At 40.8% G+C, this 23,228-nt stretch overlaps 1 protein-coding gene across 2 annotated transcripts in view; it reads right to left on the bottom strand.

Annotated features, from left to right (window-relative positions):
* Positions 1 to 23,228, bottom strand: part of rspo2 (R-spondin 2) — a 128,702-nt gene that overhangs the window by 71,743 nt on the left and 33,731 nt on the right. For both annotated transcript variants that reach the window (XM_072570993.1, XM_072570992.1), the window contains exon 3: positions 2,293 to 2,481. In XM_072570993.1, the coding sequence (XP_072427094.1) occupies positions 2,293 to 2,481 (189 nt within the window). The remainder of the gene's footprint in view (positions 1 to 2,292; positions 2,482 to 23,228) is intronic.

Genomic DNA, 23,228 nt, shown 5'->3' with positions numbered 1-23,228 from the left:
GGATATTGTATGAATCTCGTCAAATGCAGGCATGATTACTTCATTAGCCAGAATGCTGTCAGGGACTATACAGTATCCAGTGCCTCCAACAGTTTCTTAATATCATGTGGAGTGAGTCAAGTTGCCTGAAGCAAGCTGCAATACTGGCCAGGCATCACTCAACTCTTTTGGGTCAGGATTGCCACAAGTGTTGGGCACCCCCATCATTATGGATGCGATTTCTTCTCATTAGTTATTTAACTGTACACCAAATTCACAACAGAATGGAGCAGGACTGCAGAGCTTTTAATCGGATTCACTGGTTGTGGTGTGGCTCAACTCTATATTAGAAAACAGCAGCACCAACATGCAAGTAGTCCTGTGTTATAGCTTCACCAGGTTGACACCTTATTTCTAGCCATGCTTTCCTGCACACTTTATTGAAATAGGATTGATGTTAAATGGTAGAGTGAGGGATATACTGAATCATGGCATTGCAGAATGCATTACAGTACAATTCTGCTGCTGCTTCTGGCCCACAGAACCTCATGTAAGTCCAGTCTGAAGTTGCTAGATCAATTGTAAATCTCTTTTAGCATGGTGACTGTGCCACACAGCACAATAGCAATTTTTAACAAGATGGAATTGTCTCTACAAGGTCTATGCAATGGTCACTTTTACCAATACTGTCATAAACAGATGCCTCTGCAGCAAGCAGATTGGAGAGGATGGGAAGCAATTACATGTTTTTCCCTACCACAGACCCAGTCTAGCAGTAACATCATTCAAGACCTGGGCAGCTCAGGCTAGTAGTAGTGCTGTTGAACCACTCTTTATAATGGAGATTGAAGTCCCCCAGCAAGAGTGCATTTCTTCCCTTTCCATCTTCAGTGCTTCGTTCAAGCAGCATTGAGCATAGAGAAGTATGGTGCAGATGTAGGTGGGAATCAGCGATGTTCTTTCCCCAGATTTGACCTGATGCAATGAGATTTCGTGAGATGCAGTCTCAATGTTGAAGAATCCAAGAGCAACACTCTCCAGATTGTATACCTCTGTACCACCTCCTCTGCTGGAATTGTCTTGCCAGTGGGACAGAACATAGCCCAAAACAATGCCATCACCATTCCTCTGGGTGTTTTGGGCAAGTACAATCCCATGAGTTTAACTCTGCCATTGCTTGAGTCATCCATGGGAAAACTCAACATTGGCATGAGCCACCAGATGTTGTGAAGCAGTGTCTAGCTGTGATGTGATCAGTTTCAATGCGTAGACCAATGACAATTTTATTCCTTCTAGATGTCTCAATGTTTTGATACAACTGAAATAACTGCCTTCTGAAAAGACCTGGCAAGCCAGAGTCAACCAGATTGCTATGGGTCTGGAGTCATGTTGCCTGATCAGGCAACAATGGTAGATTTTCTTCCTCAGAACAGGCATGGTAAATACTCATCTATTTGGCGAATTTGGAATGATTTACAGTCACCATTAATGAGACGAGCTTAACGAGAGCGGGGGGGGGGGGGGGGGGGGCACAGAAAGAGATGGGAGGGAGAGAGAAGGAGAAAGAACATGACAGTTCACATACAGCAATATTTTTTTAAAAAAAGACTATAGGAAAAAGAGGGAGGTAAAAACTGCAAGAGACACAACTGAGGGGCAAAGATAGATCCCATTAACTCCTTTCTACTGCTCAGCAAATGTAAACCAGTCAAAGGGATCACATTAACAGCAAAAGCACAGTAGAATTTAAAGAGGATAGTAGTCTTTATAAAATGCAGAGTAAAGAAAATTTAAACATTACACAGTAATATCAAAATTAGAAAAAGACAGCATAACTGATGCCCAAAGATATTACATTCCTTGATTATTCAGGAGAAAATATGAATCAATAACTTTCCAAACACAGCACGAGCAATTCATCAAATCAGACTTCCAAAATATTTCAGATCAAGAAATATTACAGTTGTTCAAGGAAGAAAGTAAATCTGAATTTTCAAACTCGTTTGATCAGTGAAGTAAAAAAAAGTGTTTTGCAACATGTTTCCAGAGTAAAAATAAATTCCAATTAAAATGTTTTTAACCTTCAACATTAACCATTTTGCTCATTATTAATTCTGCCTGAACTACTGGGTATTGTTCCTTTGAGATTTCCAACATTGTCAGCATTGAATAAAAGTTGTTTTTTGGGACAAATTTAAATACAAGAGTATCAGGGCAGTTTTGGAGAAAGTCTGAATATTGGCTGGGGAAAACAAGAAAGTGAAAGCTACCCTTCATCCAGTGTCAAATATAGTCAAGCAAAAAAAAACTTACTTGCACATCTGTTCATCTCAGGCGCACGCACGCCATAATATCCTGATGGACAAGAGTGCAGGCACTCTCCATACTGCCGCATGCCTTGTCGTCGAAGGAAGAAGAATAATTTCTGCTGACAGCTAAGACACCCATTATCCTTGGAACAAAGCAAGCAGCCCTTACAGATTGGGTATGGTCCAGTGTTTGCTGTGGAAAACAAAGGAATAAGATCATGAGGGTTACAGCACAAAAAAGTAGTCTTTAGCCTGTCATGTCCCATTCTTTGGGACACTCTCTCACCCAGAACTGCTCATCTATGTTTTCCCAAAACCCTACAAAAATTCTCTCAATTATCCAATTTCCTTTTGAAAGCCAAAATCAAGCCTGCAGCCGCAACACACTGTATTCGAGATCCTAAACCACTCGCTGTGTAAAAGGCCAATAGAGAAAAGGTATTTTAACACAAGTTCAAAGAAAAATCTACCAAAAAGTTGAAGACAAATGCTTTTCAGGTCACTGTATAGTAACTTCTTCCATTTATATTATTCACAGGGTCATATCCAGCAGAACCGCAAGTAATCGAACAGACTAAACTGTTGCCTTAACACTAACCATCAAAATGAACATCATGTTGAACATGTGGAACCTGCTACCACATTGAAGTAGTTGAGGCAAATTGCACATGTTTTAAGGTAAAGCTGGATAAACATCCAATGCAGAATGGAATCAGGTTGGGATTAGATGGAGTAGAGTGGGAGGCGGCTTGTGCGGAGTACAATCATTAGCATTGAAAATGTGTTGGACTGAAATGACCAGTTTCCAACACAGAAACCTTTACATAACATCACAATCTAATGCCTTGAAATTTTACCAAGAACAAATACTAGTCAACGAGGACTGCAGGGCAGGGATTGGTCAGCATCGACTAGGCTGCAGAAGGCACAGGATGATGAGAATAGAAACTGAAGTAAAGGAGTAAAAGGGGATGATCAAAAGTTAGTGGCTGAATGATTGAAATGACAATACACAATAAGCAACAATACAGATTCAAACCGGATGCCAAGGGGGTCGCAATCTCTCATCAGCACAAGCTATCTTTCATAATAGATACTGAGCATAAGCATGGTAACCCACACAAGGGCTATGGACTCAACGGCACTTGGCTGGTCTGGCCACTTGTCAGAAAGGCTCAAACATGATAGCTGGGACATTGACAATCATGTTACAGAACAAGTACAGGACATTGCTCTGGGGAAAGGGGTGGACAGGCATAGGTTGCAGTCCATGACGGCAATAAAGATTTAGAGAGGAAAGGGCAAGAGATCCTAACATCAGATTTCAAAAGAATTAGTAAGAAGATTGAAGAGAGTGATCTCCAAAGCAGTAATATTATGATTACTCCCACATACTGGTAAACAAAGGAACAGGAGAATGGAGTGATTAAAACACAGCTGCTAAATGAGTACAGAATAAAAAAAACATTTGAGTTAGGAGGCATTGGGATCGTTTGTGGGGCAGGTTAGAGACTTTTAATATGTGGACATGACAACGTCAGACAGTAAAAACGTTTCTATTGATAGATGAAAAGAAAGGTGATTAGCAGTGATAAATGTGGGCATGTTATAGGTGGGACAGAAGAATTTAGTGAAGTACTGTAGAGAGAAAAAAAAATGGAGGAGAAACTAAACAGTGACTCTACATCTTCAAAGATGACGGTGGGAATGTAAGTTAGCAAGAAGGTGCAAGGCAGTTTTAAGAGGGTATGGACAGACTAAGTGGAATGTAATGTAATTAAATGTAAAGTTTTTCACTATTGTATAAGTAAAGTGAAAAGGGGTGGGAAATGCAGATGTCCAAAAGGTGTTTTCATCCAGGCGTCAGTAAAAATTAACTTGCAGGTTCAGCAAGCAACTAGAAAGGCAAATTGCATTTTGGTATTTCATTTTCACAGGGAATGGAGTACAGGAATACAAAATATCTTGCTGCAATTGTATGCAGCTTTGGGCAGACCTCACCTGGAGTACTGTGTACGTAGTTTGATCTCCTTATCCAAGGTCAGGTGTACAGGCTATCAACTGAGTGCAATCGAGGTTCACCAAGTTAATCCATAAATCACTCGGATTGTTTTACGAGAGATTCAAGAAATTGGGTCAACATTCGCTCAGATTTTAAAGAATGAGAGAACACCTCATTGAAACTTAGAATGTAACAGGGTGGATATTAACAGGACATTTCCTGATAGCTGCTGATTCTGGAGCCACGTGACAGACCATTAAAAAAAAGGTAGAGATGAGAAAATCTCTTCAGGCGAATGTTTGGAATCCGCTACTCCAGAGTGTGTTGTGGAAGCTCAACAATTGAGCAGATTCATAAAGGAAGTTTGTAAACTTGTAGTTACTAATGACAATTTAAAAAAAAAAGATGGAAATAGTACAGAGAAATGACATTGAGATGACTAACCATGATCTAGAATGCAGGCAAACAATGGGATTATGGGTTATTCATTTTCTTATGTTCCATTCATAGAGATCTGCCATCTGGATTTCCCACCAATTTCTCTCTAACAACATTCAATCTTACCATTGCTATCCCTTCCTATTCATTCATTGCTATGTGATTATGAAATAGGAGTCACTCCATTTTCCCACAAGACCAAAGAATATTTATGTCCTCCATTTCAGTTCCAATGAAATCTGTACCCATGGTATAATTCCTGCTCAAGAACAGAATAGAAGCTTGCATTTCTATTGAACCCTTTCATCATGTCTTTTAAAAAAAAAGGAGAGAGTTTATAGTCAATGTAGTAAACACAAATTTTTATAGCCCAAAACTCCCAAACACAAAAAAGGTGATTATATCCAGTTATTCTATTAGTGATGCTGGGTAAGTGATAAATATTGGCTCCAGGACCACACCCCTATTCTTCATATGGTGCCATGGGATTAATTTACTGTCTCACCCAGAAGTGAGACCTCTGACAGGGAAGCATTCCCTCAGCACTACACTGAATTACGCATTTATGTAAAGGTGGTGCAAATTTCCAGTTTTGGACCTTCCCCCAAAACGTTCGCATTATGCTTCCACAGCATTTCCTTCATCCCTTCCTCTTCTGAAAAAAAACATAAAACAATGATCACAGACAGAATCTCTCAAAATATCCTTCAGAGAGAAGGTGTACAGTTTTGCACAAGATTCTGAAAGAGTCAGTACTGAGGAATGTTAAAGGCACTAGTCTCAAAATGATTTCATGTGGAATTGTGGGCAGAACACAAGGATTGAACGAGTAAGACTCAACATCTGGTGGTCCTCAGTTTCCTAACAATATTGATCATCAACATAATCTGTAACTACTTGCTAATCACTATATCTTAAACAAAAGGAGACTTCAGAAAATGGTTTGCCTGTGACCACATTAAACCAGATAGGAAACTACAGGGCCTACACTTAAAAGATCATGCCAATGACCAGCATCATGCACAGCAGCTCACTACCATAGCGAGCTGGCACATCCATATGACTGATTTTCTCAGCAAGAACTAAACAGAGTTGCTCCACTATTGCCCACATGCTTCAGATGGCAGGGGTAGTCAGTCATCACAGCTATGCACAAGAGTGCTGCCAATGAACCACCAATCTCCTGGGAATGTGGAATAGCCTTGCAGCACTGTTGGTATTAGTGTTTACTTTGAAGAGGCTAGCTGGATTTGACTGTGCTATGGTAAGTTATTGCATCAATTCAACCCATCTTGGACATTCAAATTTATCCCAGTCTACAGAAGTGACAAAATATTTTGTGTGGACTCCGTACACGAAAAGTGTTAGTGTACCAAAGATAATCCTGTGATCCAGCCTGCCCCACAAGACTATGATACCCTTAATATCAGAATCTCTATTATTCCAGTAATTCAAGAGATACTGTTTAGATTTCCGGGAGGTCAGTATTTTAAGCAAAAAAAAGGGAACTAAATGCTTCATCCCAGAGATCCATTCTAGAGGGCTTGCGGGGAATTAAAAAGCCAAATAAAAGCTGCCACCCATGAAAAATACCTTAGCAAAATCAACACTTCACACTGCAGGAAATAAGTATTCCAACTGCAGGTTAAAGTTAAGAGTACTATTATATTTCTGCAATCTGATGTTAACTCTAGCCTTGGATAAAGGCTGGAAAAGCACTCCGAGCCAGGCAATACAGGCAATTTCAGTCTAGTTCCCAGCAGTCTAAGATTAAGTTACCAATCTCACTTGACACTTGTAATAAAATAAAAGTTATATTCATGGACGTATAAGATTTAAATCAAGAATTGGAATTTGGGCATCTTGTTTTGGAGCAGGATAAATGTGGTGTCACCAACTAGAAAGATTTTTTAAAAAGGCCCCCAAATGACATCTGTCACAGATAATGCATTTGTGATTTAAACTATCAATACAGTTTCTCTTTCAGGACTTGTTACTAGCATCTCATGATATTCACAGGCCTGTGCAGTGCTCGTATTTTGCTGGTTTACTTTAGACCAAAAACTTGGAAATTTGCTCACCACAATTAACCGAAGAACATACAGCAGCTAGATAACTAATATTCCTCTCAAACTCTGCCACTTTCTGCAGTGTGTCAAAGCATTGACTTATGCATCTAGGTACCACAACCACTACACACCCACCTTGAAGTCTGTAAAAGCAGAAAAAAGTAAATCCCTCTAATCGTGTGAACTATAGACTTCATAAAAACTGTTTTATTAGTTTACACGTAAGTGGCAAATTATAATTAAAGAACTGATGCCAGTGGAATCCCTGCTTTAATGATCTTCAAGCTTTGTGTGCTTACATTTTGCATTAAGAGAGAAAATCTGGTTGAAGATTGCTGCAAATGTTTCGGTCTTATCTTTTGCACTCGTGCTGGGCTCTTCCATCATGGAGGATGGGGATATTTGTGGAGCCAGGTTACTGCATATTGTTTTGGATAGGATTCTGTTGCTGTTGATGGCCCACAGCACCTTATGAATATCCCAATCTTGAGTTACTAGATCTGTTCAAAGTCTGTCCCACTTGTGTGATAGAACCACACAATGGAGAGTTCACCAAAATGAGAGCGCTGGACTTCATTTCCACAAGGACTCTTACCACTTCAGTCATGGGCAGATACTTCTCTGGCCAGCAGATTGACGATGATTAGCTTAAATGTTTTTTTTTCCTTGTTGATTCACTTACCACCTGCCACAAACCCAATCAACTTGGAACTGGAGGACCCAACCAGCTCAAAATCAGTCGTACTTGGAAAATAAGGCAGGGCAGGTGACGGAGGTGTCAGTGACCATAATTCTTAGATTTAAAATAGTGATGAAGAAGATATAGACCAGATCTAAAAGTTGAAGTTCTAAATTGGAGAAAGGTCAATTTTGACAGTATTAGGCAAGACTTTCAAAAGCTGATTGGGGGCAGATGTTTGCAGGTAACGAGACGGCTGGAAAATGGGAAGCATTCCAAAACGAGAAGCCTTCAGAAATGAGTTAAGTGTTTAGAGACAGTATATTCCCGTTAGGGTAAAAGGGAAGGCTGGTAGGTATAGGGAATGTTGGATGACTAAAGAAATTGAGGGTTTGGTTAAGAAAAAAGGAAGCATATGTCAGGTATAGACAGGATAGATGAAGTGAATCCTTAGAAAAGAGTACAAAGTCAGTAGGAGTATATTTAAGAGGGAAATCAGGAGTGCAAAAAAAAAGGGGACATGAGATAGCTTTGGCAAATAGAATTAAAAAGGAGAATCCAAAAGGGTTTTTTACAATAGATTAAATACAAAGGGTAACTACGGAGAGAATAGGGCTCCTCAAAGATCCTCAAGGTGGCCCTTTGTGTGGAGCCACAGAAGATGGGGGAGATACTAAATTAGTACTTTGCATCAGTATTTACTGTGGAAAAGGACAAGAAAGATAGACTGTAGGGAAATAGATGGTGACATCTTGAAAAATGCCCATACTACGGGCATAGTGCTGGATGTCTTGAAATGCATAAAAGTGGATAAATCCCCAGGACCTGATCAGGTGTACCCTTGAACTCTGTGGAAGCTAGAGAAGTGATTGCTGGGCCTCTCACAGAGGTATTTATATCATTGATAGTCACAGGTGAGGTGCCGGAAGACTGAAGGTTGGCTAACATGGTGCCACTGTTTAAGAAAGGTGGTAAGGACAAGCCAGACAATCATAGACAAGTGAGCCTGATGTCGGTGGTGGGCAAACTGTTGGAGGGAATCCTGAGGGACAGGGTGTACATGTATTTGGAAAGGCAAGGACTGATTAGGGATAGTAAACATGGCTTTGTGCATGAGAAATAGTGTCTCACAAACTTGAGTAGGTTTTTTGAAGAAGTAAAAAAGTGGGTTGAGGAGGGCAGAGCAGTAGATGTGATCTATATGGACTTCAGCAAGGCATTTGACAAGGTTCCCCATGGTAGACTGGTGAGCAAGGTGGAATCTCATGGAATGCAGGGAGAACTAGCCATTTGGACACAGAACTGGCTCAAAAGGTAGAAGACAGAGGATGGTGGTGGAGAGTTGTTTTTCAGACTGGAGGTCTGTGACCAGTGGAGTACCACAAGGATCGGTGCTCGGTCCTCTACTTTTTGTCATTTACATAAATGATTTGGATGCAAGCATAAGAGGTACAGTTAGTAAGTTTGCAGATGACACCAAAATTGGAGGTGTAGTGGACAGCAAAAAGGGTTACCTCACATTACAACAGCCCATTGGCCCATCTGGTCCAGATCCTAAGAAGTGGCAGATGGAGTTTAATTCAGATAAATGCAAGGTGCTGCATTGTGGGAAAGCAAATCTTAGCAGGACTTATACACTTAAATGCTAAAGGTCCTAGGAAGTGTTGCTGAACAAAGAGACCTTGGAGTGCAGGTTCATAGCTCCTTGAAAGTGGAGTTGCAAGTGGATAGGATCGTGAAGAAGGCGTTTGGTATGCTTTCCTTTATTGGTCAGAGTGTTGAGTACAGGAGTTGGGAGGTCGTGTTGCAGCTGTACAGGACATTGGTTCGGCCACTGTTGGAATATCGCGCACAATTCTGGTCTCCTTCCTATCAGAAAGACTTTGTGAAACTTGAAAATGGTTCAAAAAAAGCTTTAAGGATGTTGCCAGAGTTGGAGGATTTGAGCTATGGGGAGAGGCTGAACAGGCTGAGTCAGTTTTCCCTGGAGTGTAAGAGGCTGAGAGGTGACCTTATAGAGGTTTCTAAAATCATGAGGGTCATAGATAGGATAAATAGACAAAGTCTTTTCCCTGGATTAGGGGAGTCCAGAAGTAAAGGGCATAGGTTTAGGGCAAGAGGGCGAGGGGGGAGAGGGGAAAGATACAAAAGAGACCTAAGAGACAACTTTTTCCATGCAATTGGTGGTACATATATGGAATGAGCTAGATAGGTATATGAATGAGAAGGATTGGGAGGGATATGGGCCAGATGCAACTAGATTGAGTTGGGATATATGGTCAGCATGGACAGGTTAGACCGAAGGGTCTGTTTTTGTGCTGTACATCTGACTCCATTACTGCCAAACAATTCCTTGGTGGTGGTGGACATGAAAATCACCCATCCAGAATAACAACTATTTGGGGGAAAGTGCTGAGGATGGTAAGAACAGGGGTTGTAAACATGTAGGAATACAGATTCATCAGCCGAGGGAGGATGGACAGTATGTAGTGATCAGATTTCTTTACCCACATTTACACAGAAGCCATGAAACTGCAGGAGGTCCAGAGTCAGAGTCAATGTGAAGGTCTCCCAGGCCAACCATCTGCTGACTGTATAACACTCTGCAGCCACCTCTGCGGAGTCTGTCCTGCTCGTGAGACGGGACATCTCTAATGATGGTAGAGTCTTTGTACGTGCAGTCGGTTTGGATTTAATGCAATAGTCCCGTTCCTCTACAACCGCACACTACACAAAAATCACATCATAGCAGCATCATTCAAACCAATGGAACCTGAAATGGTGTTGGAGCCAATGTAGGTAAGGAAAGTTAATGTTCTACAAAAAAAAAAGCCTAAATTCTTCAATCATGTTGTTATGGCCAATTGGCATTGACGAAAAGCCTGTTTTAGCAGAACCAACTGTAGTCATATTCAAGGATTTTATCTCAAAGTCAGGCTCTTGCTTAACTAGTCCGAGACAGCTCCCCCAGTTTTGGCACTAGCCCTCCGGTGTTAGCAAAGACAACTTTGCAGCATCAGACTGGAAAATCCTGGCCATTTCCAGTGCCTCGATGTGATGCCACGTAGTTGGTCCAGTTTCATTTCTTTGAGACTTTGTAGAGATCAATACAACACGTGGTTTGCTGGGCCATTCTGGAAGGCAGTCAAGAGTCAGCCACAGCCATAATGTAGGCCAGGCCCTGAACAAGATGAGTTTTCCCACACAAAAAAATAATTCAACAATGCCTTCATGGTGGAATTCTGACCCAGGTCCCCAGAACATTAGTGGTATTATCACTCCTATTAATCCAGAAACTCCAGTAGAGTCAAAAAATGTGGTACTGGATAACTGCAGCAGGTCAGGCAGCATCCAAGCAGGAGAGTCAACGTTTCAGGCATAAGCCCTTCAAATCAGGAATAACACCACTCGGCCACTGCTTCCCCCAAGGATAAACCATTGCTGTGGTTATAGGTCACCAGCTCAAACTTTTATATTAAAAAGCAGCAGACTAACATCTCGGGTCAATTGTTGTTTCAATTTTACATGCAATTTGCAGCCGATCCCAAGCCTTTCTGCAACTGATCAAAGAGAGAACATTTGAACAAAATGTAGCTATTCCTTCCAGCTCTCAAACCGTTTCAACAAAATGGCCATGATACAGACATCAAGTTAGTCAGTGCCAATTTAATTCCAGTCTGTTATTACAATCTTGTTCATTTCCACCCAAATCACAAAAAGCTGGTTGTTGGACATGTACAATTCTTGTTTTTGTACATTCCTGAACACAAACAGTATGATTAAAAACAAAAGGTCAGACAAAATTTGGCAGTGGACTATGTAGGGAGAGTTTGGGACAGGTGACAGCAAGTTTGCTTAGAAGGGTAGGTTTTAAAAGGGGAACATCTTGCAAAAAAGGAGAAAAAAAAAATGGGGGGGTCGGGGGAAGATTTGGGGTGAGCAGTTGTTTAGGGAGAAGCTTCCAGAGCTCAAGGAGCCAGTCAGCGGAACACAGAGCCACAAGTGATGGAGTACAAGGAGGAGGTGGTTCATAAAACTACTCTTGCACAAAAGCTAAATTCCAAAAATGGCAAGAGGCTGTTTTTTTTAAAAAAAACAAAATATCCAACTTTCTAAAATGTTTGTCCCATGATATAGATCATCTCCTGGCAATAGTGATACTTAACAGAAGAATTGGAGAAAAAAAAACAAAATCAAAAAGTTTTATAGTGAAACTATAGTCTACACAAATTTAATCACTTAGAATGAATGTATTTGAAAATTAAACCAGAGTAAACCTTCAATTATTCCAGAGACTATGCTCAATAAGCAAAAAAAAAAACTTTACATATCCCCAGCACTCAGAAGGAACCTAGTTCCATAATTTGCACTGTTCAGAGTTCACTGCTGCCAAAATACCCCTCCACTTTATTTAGAACTCCAAGATATCCCCAAATTTAATCAAAGACTTGCCACAACATTTCTTGCATAGCTTTTTAACAAACATTGACAGCAACTTGATTAAATGTTCAAATAAGTTTAGATTTTTTAAACAGATTCAGTTAGCATGTGAGAAAAATTTTTAAGGGGTCAAATTCTTGGCAAATAAAATACTGGGAATAATTCAAATTCAGGAATGGGACAAATCAGGATTGACAAACCCTAGGATTGCATCTCCTAGGCAAAAGAGATCTTTTAATACTGGAATGCACAAGTTTCTAATTCCTATTAACACATGAAATTCTCTTAGCTCAAAATTGAAATGCTCATGTTATGTTATGTGGTGTTTCTTCAAGTCTGAAGTAGACAAGTGTTCGTCAAGATATGGACCGTGCTGGTCTAACTAGGCGAGTCTAGTTGAGCAACATGCGAACTTTGTTGCATTACTACGATATTATTGCACAGAAACCACGAATAATACACTATCCCCAGTTCTGATATTGGAACATCAGTGGTGCTTACTGCATTCACTGTCATCAGGCCCACGTACATCAGGTTAACCCCACGGAACAGCAATCTTTTGGAGGGTGGGGGGGTGGTGGCAATGTTCACTGACACGCTGTTCATCTGGTCATTATCATGTCACTATTTGAGACTTTTGCTGCTACCACACTGTTTCCTATCATACAGTGACAACACTTCAAAGAAATGTTACATTTGCTGTGAACTAGCTGCAGATCTGAAAGGTGATATACAAATGCAAGCAGTTTCTTTAAAAAGTGCCTCACATTCTGTTCCTAGAACTGATCTTGGGTGGCTTTTTGTTTTAAATAAAAATGGCCCAAAGCTCCAACTAGGTTTCGTTATTAGAGTTACAGCAAGGACAAGCTGTGAAATAAATGGATCACAAAGACATTCAGTGGATGCTAGCATTTGCCTGGAGCAGGGAGAAGTTTAAATGGCTAAACTAAGGCTAATTTATGTTTTGACTCATTCGTTAACAAATCAAGCAAAATTGTTCACCACATTACCCCTCAGCAACCAACAAAACGTGTTGGGTCAGGATAGGAGATCTCCAAAAGGGTATGCTGTCATCGTTACTGGTCTGGTAATCCAGGAGATACAAGCTCAAATTCCATGACACACAGCAGGAATGGGTTTAAAGTTCAGTTGATTAATCCAGAATAACTGGCATCAGCAGCTGTACAGTGGACTGGTCATAAAAAGGTGGATGGGTTAATACGAAGGAGTGCTGAAAGCACCACCAGTACAATGTGATACGCACTTGTGAGCACAACAGCTTAAGATTTTGAAAAAAAAAGTGTGATACCTAATGTCTGGTCCTCCTCAGTCTAAGTGTGTACTGTATCCATATACACCTCCAACTGCTCACTAACATGTAATTAATTAACTACTACTTGCTCAAAAGCAAGAGCCTTTTCGAGTTTAGAAAAGGGACTGTTTCCCCACAATACTGAGAAAGTGCTTAGCTACCTACATCCAGGATGAGGTAGCAAACCCATCCTGTGGCATGGTGCAGACTTGAACTACACATACAGTGAGCAGCAGTGAAGATTCCATTTAGCAGCCTGATACCATGACTGTCAGTAAAAAGGTTGATCAACTACATCCTTTAGGAAAAAAAAGTACATGTGCCTTCCTTTCCCACTCTGGCTCCAGACCCATAGCAACATAACCAATTCCTAACTGCTCTCTGAAATGACTGGGGGAAAAAAAGCCACTCTGTTGCATCAAATCACTACAGACAATTGTTAAAATAAAGAGCAAATAAAAAAAAAAGAGAGAGGATGGACCACCTGACATAAGCAACAAGTGTATGTTAAAACTGCAGACCATTTTCCAAAATAAAACAATTCCAACTACAGAAGAGGGATATGAAGCATGTCTGTGGAATTTGCTTGCAATGAATAAGTTGAACGAGGAGCAGAGTCTAAAGCAGAATTAGATCTCTAGAATCGCCTTTGAAATCCAAATTTCGTGAATAGCTTTCAGGAGGTAAACATCAAATAAAACTTAAAGTAATTATAAATGAAGCAGGGAAACAAATGTCAAAATAGTTTATAAAGAAATTGCAAAAACACATTCTTTCCCAAATGTAAATTTACCCTGTAAATACACAGAACAAGCTCGAGCAGACTTAATGGAGTCACAAGATCATTATTACTTCATTATATTAGAGAGATGTAAAAAAATATTCAGTTTCAAGTGTTTCATTGAGAATAAGCAGGACCCAATGAAGTCACACAATTAACTGGTAGGTAAACAGACAGATGTGTGTGTCACACTGCAGTGGGAGAAAATCAGTCAAATCTTTCTTTCAGCAGAAATACAACTAAATCAGACAATAGGCTGAAGGGCTTAACCCACCTCCCCCAATGTGGGCATGCAGACACAGACAGCACTTAGAAACCAACATATGATTTGCTTTCCTGTTGCAAAGAGATTGGGGTATAAAAGTGTAAAGTCATCTAACAACTGTATGGAGCATTGATCGGGCCCATGGGGAGTAACGTGTCATTTTAGTGGTCTTAACTCTAAGGAAGGTCATACCTGTTCTCTATTACGTCAAAAGGTATTCATGCTTTTAGAGCAAAGGGCAGTAAGCAGTATTCACTCTAATATTGTTGAGAGGACTTGCCCAGAGGGGGACAAAAAAAAAGGGAGGATGTTGTAGATGACAGATCTATGGCTAGAACAAAGAATGGGCTCCTTGCCCATTCGTGTATCAACACCTGGAGGAAGAATGCCTCATCTTCCACCTCTGAACACTTCAACCCCAGGGCATCACTGTGGACTTCACCAGTTTCCTCATTTCCCCTCCCCCCACCTCAGCACAGTCCCCATGGACTTCTCTTACCTGCCTATCTTCCTTTCCACTCCACCCTCCTCTCTGACCTATCACCTTCATCCCCACCCCCATCCACCCATTGTACTCTGCTACTTTCTCCCCACCCCTATCCTCCTCTCATTTCTCTCTCCACCCTGCAGGCAGTCTGCCTGTATTCCTGAAGGGCTTTTGCCCAAAACGTCGATTTTCCTGCTCCTTGGATACTGCCTGAACAGCTGTGCTTTTCCAGCACCACTCTAATCCAGAATCTGGTTTCCACCATCTGCAATCATTGTTTTTACCATTCATGTATCGGTCTCGATAGCATCATCTAAGATGTATCGTGCCCGTCTCTACCACCTCTGCTGGCAACACATTCAAGGCAACCCACCACTCTCTCCGTAAAGAATTTCCACACATCTCCCTTAAAACTTTTCCCCTCTCACCTTGAACTAGTGACTGCTAGTAATAGCTAGTTTGCCTGAACAGTCTGTTGTAATTCAGGTCATTTATACAAGAACGGTGAAATAGTTGCAATAAATCATGGGCACAGACATTACTGGCTGGTTAAGTATTTGTCATCTTTAGTTGCCCTTGAGAAGTTGGTAGTTTGCTGCCTTCATGAATCATTACCACCTACATATCTGTAGGTTGACCCACAATGCCATTAGGGAGGGAATTCCAGGATTTTGACCCAGTGACACAAAGAAATGACAATATAAATCCAAATAAGGATAAAGGAGAGGTTTGGAGGGGAACTTGAAGGTGACAGTGTTCCTATGTATCTGCTGCCCTTATCCTTAGAGATGGAAGTAGCTGTGGGTTTGGAAGGTGCGGTCTAAAAAAGGTACACACTGCTGCTACTGAATGCAGAAGCGTGACAAATGTTTATTGATGTGGTGTCAATCAAGATGGCTGCTTTATCCTGGAAGGTGTCAAGCATTACTGGAGCTGCATGCATCCAGGCAAGTGGGAAATATTCCTTCACACTTGTCTCCAGAATGGTGGACAGGCTTTGGGGAGTCAGGAGAAGACTTATTCACGGCAGTATTCTTAACCTCTGACCTGTTCTTGTTGCTACCATATTTTTGTGCAATGAATCTATTTGAGTTCCTACTTAAATGGTAACCCCAGGATGTTGATAGGAGAACTCATTAATGGTAATGCCTTTATGTCACAGAATGATGGCTAGATTGTTCAATGTTTTATTGGAGATAGTTATTGCCTGGTGTTTGTATAGTGAAAATGTTACTTGCCAGTCCAAACCTAGATATTGTCCAGGTCTTGTTGCATTTAAGCATAAACTGCCTCAGTATCCGTCAAGCTGCAAATGGTGCTGAAGTCTGCCCGTGAACATCCACTTCGGACCTTATGATGGAGGGAGGATCATTGATGAAACTGCTAGAAAAAAAAAGGTGGTTGGACCTAGGACACTATCCTGAGGAATTTTTGCAAGAATGTCCTGCAGCAGAGATGACTGGCCTTCAACAAATGAGAGCATCTTGCGAAGTGTTCAGTATAACTCTAACCAGGGGAGAATTTCCAGCCCCTCCATCCCAACCTTGACATTGAGGGAGTCACTCTCACCTCATTTAATCTCCGAATTCAGTGCTTTGATCAGTGTTTGAACCAAGGGTATAATGAGGTCAGGAACAGAGTGGCCCTGGTGGAATCCAAACTGGTAGTCACTGAGCAGGTTCTTGCTGAGGTGTTCCTTGGTAGCATAATTGATGACACCTTCCATCACCTGCTTCTGTACAGGACATACCTGGGCAATTTTCCATCTTGTCTGGTAGATGCCAATGTTGTAACTATACTGGAACAGCTTGGCCAGGGGAGTCTTGAGTGACAATTATTGGCTAGGGGAGCAGCAAGTTCTGGAGCACAAGTCTTCAGTACTGTTGCTGGATCATCACAGCCCATAGCCCTTGCAGTATCCAGTGGCTTCTGCCCCTTTTTGATATCACATGGAATGAATCAAATTGGTTCAAGACTGGATAAAAACTGAAATAAAAACTGAAAAAAAAAACTGCAATTGCTGGAAATTGGAAACAAAGACAAATTGCTGAAGAAGAGGCTCTGCAGATCTAGCAGCAGCTGTGGAGAAAAATCAAAATTTCCCTCTACGAAAAAGGGTCATTGAACCAAAAACATTAACTGATTTCTCTCCACAGATGCTGCCAGAGCTGCTGAGACTTTGCAGCAATTTCTGATTTTGTGGCTGAAGAATGGTATCTGTAATGCTGCATACCACCGGAAGAGGCCAAGATGGATCATCCACTCGGCACTTCTGGCTAAAGACTGCTGCAAATGGCTCAGCCTTATCTTTTGCACTGATGTGCTGGGCTCTTCCATCATGGAGGTTGGGTATACTTGTGGGGCTTCCTCCTCCAGTGATTTGTTTAATTGTCTATCACCGTTCACAACAATGGGACTATAGAGCTGAGATCTGATCCATTTGTACTGGGGCTGCTTTGGGGATTGTCAACTCAAGACTTGTCAAGTTAGATCAGAAAAAAAATTAGGTAGCTACCCTCATTCACATCATCATTTTGGGATTGAAAGAAACCAAACCGTCACTAAGCCTGGAGATAGCCAAATAATTGAAGGAATTACCCCATGAAGGGAGGTAATGTATACAATGCCTCTGTTCCCTGGAGTTTAAATAAAGAAAAAAGGATTTCAATGAAAGATATAAAATTCTTAAGGGGCTTGATCAGGGTCAAGGTTCAAAAAATTGAAGAGAATCAGAAATATAAAAAAGGGGGTCAATTTAGGATTGCAGAGAAGATATATTTCTTCATCTAGAGGGTTGTGGATCTTTGGAACTTTAACTCAAAATTAAATGAATGCTCTAATTGAATCTATCGAAGCCGGAGGTCAATAGATTTTTGGATATTAAAAAAGGAACTTGGGGACTACAAGCAGAAAGTGAAAACTTAAAGTTAAATATAAAGTCAGCCATGGCCCAGCTGAAGAACAGAACAGGCTCAAGGGCACAAGTGGCTCGCTTCTTGTGTTTTAACAGCATTTCCCAGTTTGAAAGTAGTACTCCCACAAGTACCAATGGTAGCATCTGACATATTGGAGAACTGCCCATTACATCAGTCTGGAATGAAGTAAAAATGGACATTTAATGACACCTTAAAAAGAAAGGGAAGAGGTCATATCCAGGAGCAGACTTAGTAAATAAAATATTTTTCAAAAAAATCAAATCATAGAGGGGAAGCAAGCCAGTTGTCATGGATACCATATATTGCCACAGGTATCAAATCACAATGCAATTATTGATCAATTATGCAATTCCCAACATAGCAAGAACTTAAATATTGGAACATACAAGTTTTCAAATATTTAAGAAATAAAGCAGACTTTAGCAATGACAACATAGCTCAGTTAAAATTAGGACTTAACATGGCAGCTCTTCACTTACTGAAAATGATAACTAGTACATTTGATCTTACACACTGATTAGTCCTAGAAACAGTATCTAAATAAAAGCATGCACACAAGATTTTTCACAAATTTTATCCATTTGGATCAAACAATATTGGTTGAAAACAAAACATACATGCACATGTTTTACAACAGAAGTGACTAAGTGCTGCAGTTAAATTAGGAAATTGGTGTTTGTGTGTAAGGAGGTAAATCCCTATTTGATTGAGCTTGAATGTTGTTTTATACAACATCTGCAATGGAAACCACTTTCCCCAATGCCTCTTATTCTTAACCTCAGGGCACACAGGCCTAGTCTGTTCATTCACTCCTTGTAAGACATTCTCTTTATTGGAGAAACCGGTTATTGCACTCCTTCCTTATGAAAGGAAAACAAAAATCTGTACACATTATTCCAGGCATAGCCTCATCAATAGTAGTTCTTCCCAAAGGCAGATAGGTGAGGATAGAGAAAACCGCAAACTGTTACACACGAATTTGCAAGTGTCAATACAAAGCAGTGCCACAAAGCACCACTCGCCATAATGTTATATAGATTGGGTAGCAAAAGAGGAAAATCCAACCAATGAGTGTCCTCAAATTTTCTGCAATAAAAGTCTATCAATTTCAAGGAAACCTCTAACTTGCTGCTGATAGACAAAAAAAACATCTTCCAGTCACTGCTAGATAGACTAGTGGTTTTTCCTCGACCATACTAGACCAAGCTGGTCCTATACTTTGGACAGGATAATGACAGCAGCCTTCATCCTGAACAGCAGTACATTTCTTTCAAAAATATATGTATTTCCATTCAGTTGGATGGAGTACCTCCCTCGGAAGCTCAGGTTTTCAAACAGCATTCTCTTCCTCCCACTTTAGTTGACATCTCTCTAATATCTTTTGCAAGTTCACTTGCTTTAGAGCAACACCAATCAACTAGAGTCATGCAGTCATAGAGATGTATGGAAACAGATCAATCAGTCCAACTCTTCCACGTTGACCAGATATCCTAAATTCATTTCGTCCCATTTGTCAGCACTTGCCCCAATCCCTCTAAACCCTTCCTATTCATATACCCATTCAGATGACTTAAAATGTTGGGATTGTACCAGCCTCCAACTACTTCCTCTGACAGCTCATTCCACACATACACCACCCTGTGTGGAGAAAAGGTTGCCCCCAGGTCCCTTTTAATCTTTCCCCTTCCTTAAACATACACCCTCTAGTTCTCGACTCTCAGGGAAAAGACCAGTGTCTATTTATCCTATCCATGCCCCTCCTGTTTTTGTAAAACTCAGAGGTCATTGCTCAGCCTCCAATGCTGGGAAAACAGCCCCAGCCTGTTCAGCCTCGCCCTGTAGCTCAAACCCACCAATCCTGGCAACATCCTTGTAAATCTTTTCTGAACCCTTTCATGTTTTACAAAAAAAGTGGCCTAACCAATGTCCTGTACAGCTGCAACATGACCTCCAACTCCTATACTCACTCAATACTGTGACCAATAAAGGAAAGCATACCAAACGCCTTCTTCACTATCCTATCTACTTGTGACTCCACTTTCAAGGAGTTATGAACTTGCACTCCAAGGTTTCTTTGTTCAACAACACTCCCATGAGCTTACCATTAAGTGCATACATCCTGCTAAGATTTGCTTTCCCAAAATGCAGTACCTCGCATTTATCTAAATTAATCTCCATCTGCCATTTATCTTGCCACTGGCCCAAATATTCAAGATCCCATTGTATTCCGAGGTAACCTTCACAGTCTACAAGACCACCGATTTTTGTGTCATCTGCAAGCTTATTTACTATAACAATGTTCATATCCAAATCAATTATATAAATGACAAAAGGCAGTGGACCCAGCACTGATCATTATGGCACACCACTGGTCTCCAGTCTGAAAGGTAACCCTCCACCTTCACCCTCTGTCTTCTACTTTTGAACCAGTTCGGTTGCTTCCTCTGGAAGGCATTCAATAATGAGCTATCTTCTAGGAGGACGAGGTCAGGGAAAAAAAAAAAAATCAACATTGCTCATATGTTCTCCAACTCAGAAGTCCTCCAGAAGGTCGTTCACAACCTTCTAAATGGAAGTGTCGTCTGCCCTTAAGAGGTAGATGCAAAGCATCCTGTGGCAGTATCTAGGAATTGGAAATATTCTTAAGAGTCATGGCCAACATTATCCCACTAATCATGAAAATAAGCTCTAGTCATTATTGTAATACTGTTTGTGGGATCTTGCTTCATTTAATTTTGGTTGCTGCATTTCCTTCATTACAGCAATAGTTACACAAAGTTCATTCACAGCTCAGAAACAATTTTTAATACAAGAATGCAAATGACACTATAGAAATCCAAATTCCCATCTTTCCTTTCTAGTAAGAAATCTTCTTGAGCATTTCTCCTTGCCAGTACACAGTTACGTCTGATCATCAGTATTTTTCTTTTCCCCATACTCCAAAACAATTGCCAACATACCACTTCTACTTCTGTCGCATGTTCAAATCAGAATAAGATATCCCAAGGCATTTCACCCAGCCATTATATAAAAAAATACACACCAGGCCACACAAAAAGGCAATATTAGCTCAGAACTCTAAGCTTCAAGATGAATTTTAAAAAGAGAAACAAAAGTAAAGGCAGAAATGTGGATAGCTGGAGTATCGGGGGGGGAAAAAAGAAAAATGCTCATGACCAGACACAAGCTGTGTACTTGCAAGAAGTGCTCAAGTAGATTAGTTACTAGAAAGGAAAGATGGAGTGAATTCCAGAGCTCGCAGCCGAGGCAGCTACAGCCATGAAACAATGAAAATGATCATGCCACAAGAGAGTGAGTTGAGTACAGGGAATTTAACTGAGTAATCAAGCCAAGTAGCATACCATTAAATAGGATGGAATATTTAGCTTAAATAGGTTCACATTAACTGGTTTGTTGCCCTGTTAATTAAGCTCAGAACAAAGCTCTGATGAAAAGGACAATCGACCCGAAACATGAACCCTTGTTTCTTTCCCTTGCAGATGCTGCCCAGTCAACGGGAAAGTATCAAATGAAAATAAAACAGACATACAATTGTGGAAAAGATTAGTAATAACAGAGGACTAGAAAAGTTTTAAAAACCAAAAGACGACTAATAGAAGACAGGGACAAATTACACAGCTGGATAAAGCTAGCAAGTAATATCAAAACAAATGGTAGAGGCTTCTTTAAATATAGAAGAAACAGGGACCAAAGTGAACATAGGTCACCAAGAAAATGAACCTGGGGAGATTACATTAAGAACCAAGAAATGGCAAAGGGGTTGAATGAATATTTTGTGCCATTATTCATGATAGAAGTGATCACTAATAGCATTAAAAATACCAAATGAGGGCTAAGATGGAAGAGTCAGGAAGGAACATGAGCAGTCATTGGCAGATAGGATCAAGGAAAACCCTAAGGCTTTCTATAGCTATATCAGGAATAAAAGAATGACTAGAGTAAGATCAAGGCCAATCAAACATAGTAGTGGGAAGTGTGAGTGGAGTCAGAGATGACAGGGGAAGCGCTAAATGAATACTTTTCATCAGGATTCACTAAAAAAGACAGACAAAGGTTGAAAAGAATACGGAGATACAGGTTACTAGACGAGATGAGATTGAGGCTCACAAGGAGGAAATGTTAGCAATTCTGGAAAGGGTGAAAACAAACAAGTCCCCTGGGCCGGATGGGATTTATCTTATGATTCTCTGGGAAGCCATGGAGGAGATTGCCGAGCCTTTGACTTAGAGCTTCATGTCATCATTGTCTACAGGAATAGTGCCAGAAGACTGGAGGATAGCAAATGTTGTTCCTTTGTTCTAGATGGGGAGCAGAGACAACCCTGGTGATTATAGACCTGTGAGCCTTACTTCAGTTGTGAGCAAAGTGTTGGAAAGGGTTATAAGAGATAGGATTTATAATCATCCAGAGAGGATTAAGTTGATTAGGGATAGTCAACACTGTTTTGAGAAGGTAAAAACAATGACTGCAGATGCTGGAAAGCAAATACTGGATTAGTGGTGCTGGAAGAGCACAGCAGTTCAGGCAGCATCCAACGAGCAGCGAAATCGACATTTCGGGCAAAAGCCCTTCATCAGGAATAAAGGCAGTACTGCCTTTATCCCTGATGAAGGGCTTTTGCCCGAAACGTCGATTTCGCTGCTCGTTGGATGCTGCCTGAACTGCTGTGCTCTTCCAGCACCACTAATCCAGTAACTGTTTTGAGAAGGGCAAGTCATGCCTCACAAACCTTAGAGTTCTTCGAGAAGGTGACCAAATGGGTAGATGAGGATAAAGCAGTTAATGTGGTGTATATGGATTTCAGTAAGGCATTTGATAAGGTTCCCCATGGCAGGCTATTGTACAAAATATGGAGGCATAGGACTGAGGGGGAATTTAACAGTTTGGATCAGAATTTGGCTAGCTGAAAGCCAGAGGGTGGTGGTTGATGGGAAATATTCATCCTGGAGTTCAGTTATTAATGGGGTACTGCAAGGATCTTTTTTGGGTGCACTGTTTGTCATTTTTATAAATGACCTGGATGAGGGCATAGAAGGATGGGTTAGTAAGTTTGCGCATGACACTAAGGTCGGTAGAGTTGTAGATAGTCACGAAGGATGTTGCAGGTTACAGAGAGACATAAATAAGCTGCAGAGCTAGGTTGAGAGGTGACAAATGGAGTTTAATGTGGAAAAGTGTGAGGTGATTTCACTTTGGAAGGAGCAGCAGGAATGCAGAGTACTGGACTAATGGTAAGATTCTTGGTAGTGCAGATGAGCAGAGAGATCAGTGTCCAGGTATACAGATCCTTGAAAAGTTCCCAAGGTTGATAGGTTGTTAATGTGGCATATGGTGTGTTAGCTTTTATTGTAGAGTGATTACGTTTCAGAACCTACGAGATCATCCTGCAGCTGCACAAACTTCTGGTGCGGCCACACTTGAAGTATTGTGTACAGTCCTGGTCACCACATTATAGGAAGGATGTGGAAGCTTTGGAAAAGGGTTCAGAGGAGATTTACTAGGATGTTGCC

This window comes from Chiloscyllium punctatum, chromosome 5 (assembly GCF_047496795.1).
Source record: "Chiloscyllium punctatum isolate Juve2018m chromosome 5, sChiPun1.3, whole genome shotgun sequence".
NCBI lineage: Eukaryota > Metazoa > Chordata > Chondrichthyes > Orectolobiformes > Hemiscylliidae > Chiloscyllium > Chiloscyllium punctatum.
The sequence above is the reverse complement of the archived record's forward strand: the minus strand, read 5'-3'. Positions and strand labels throughout refer to the sequence as shown.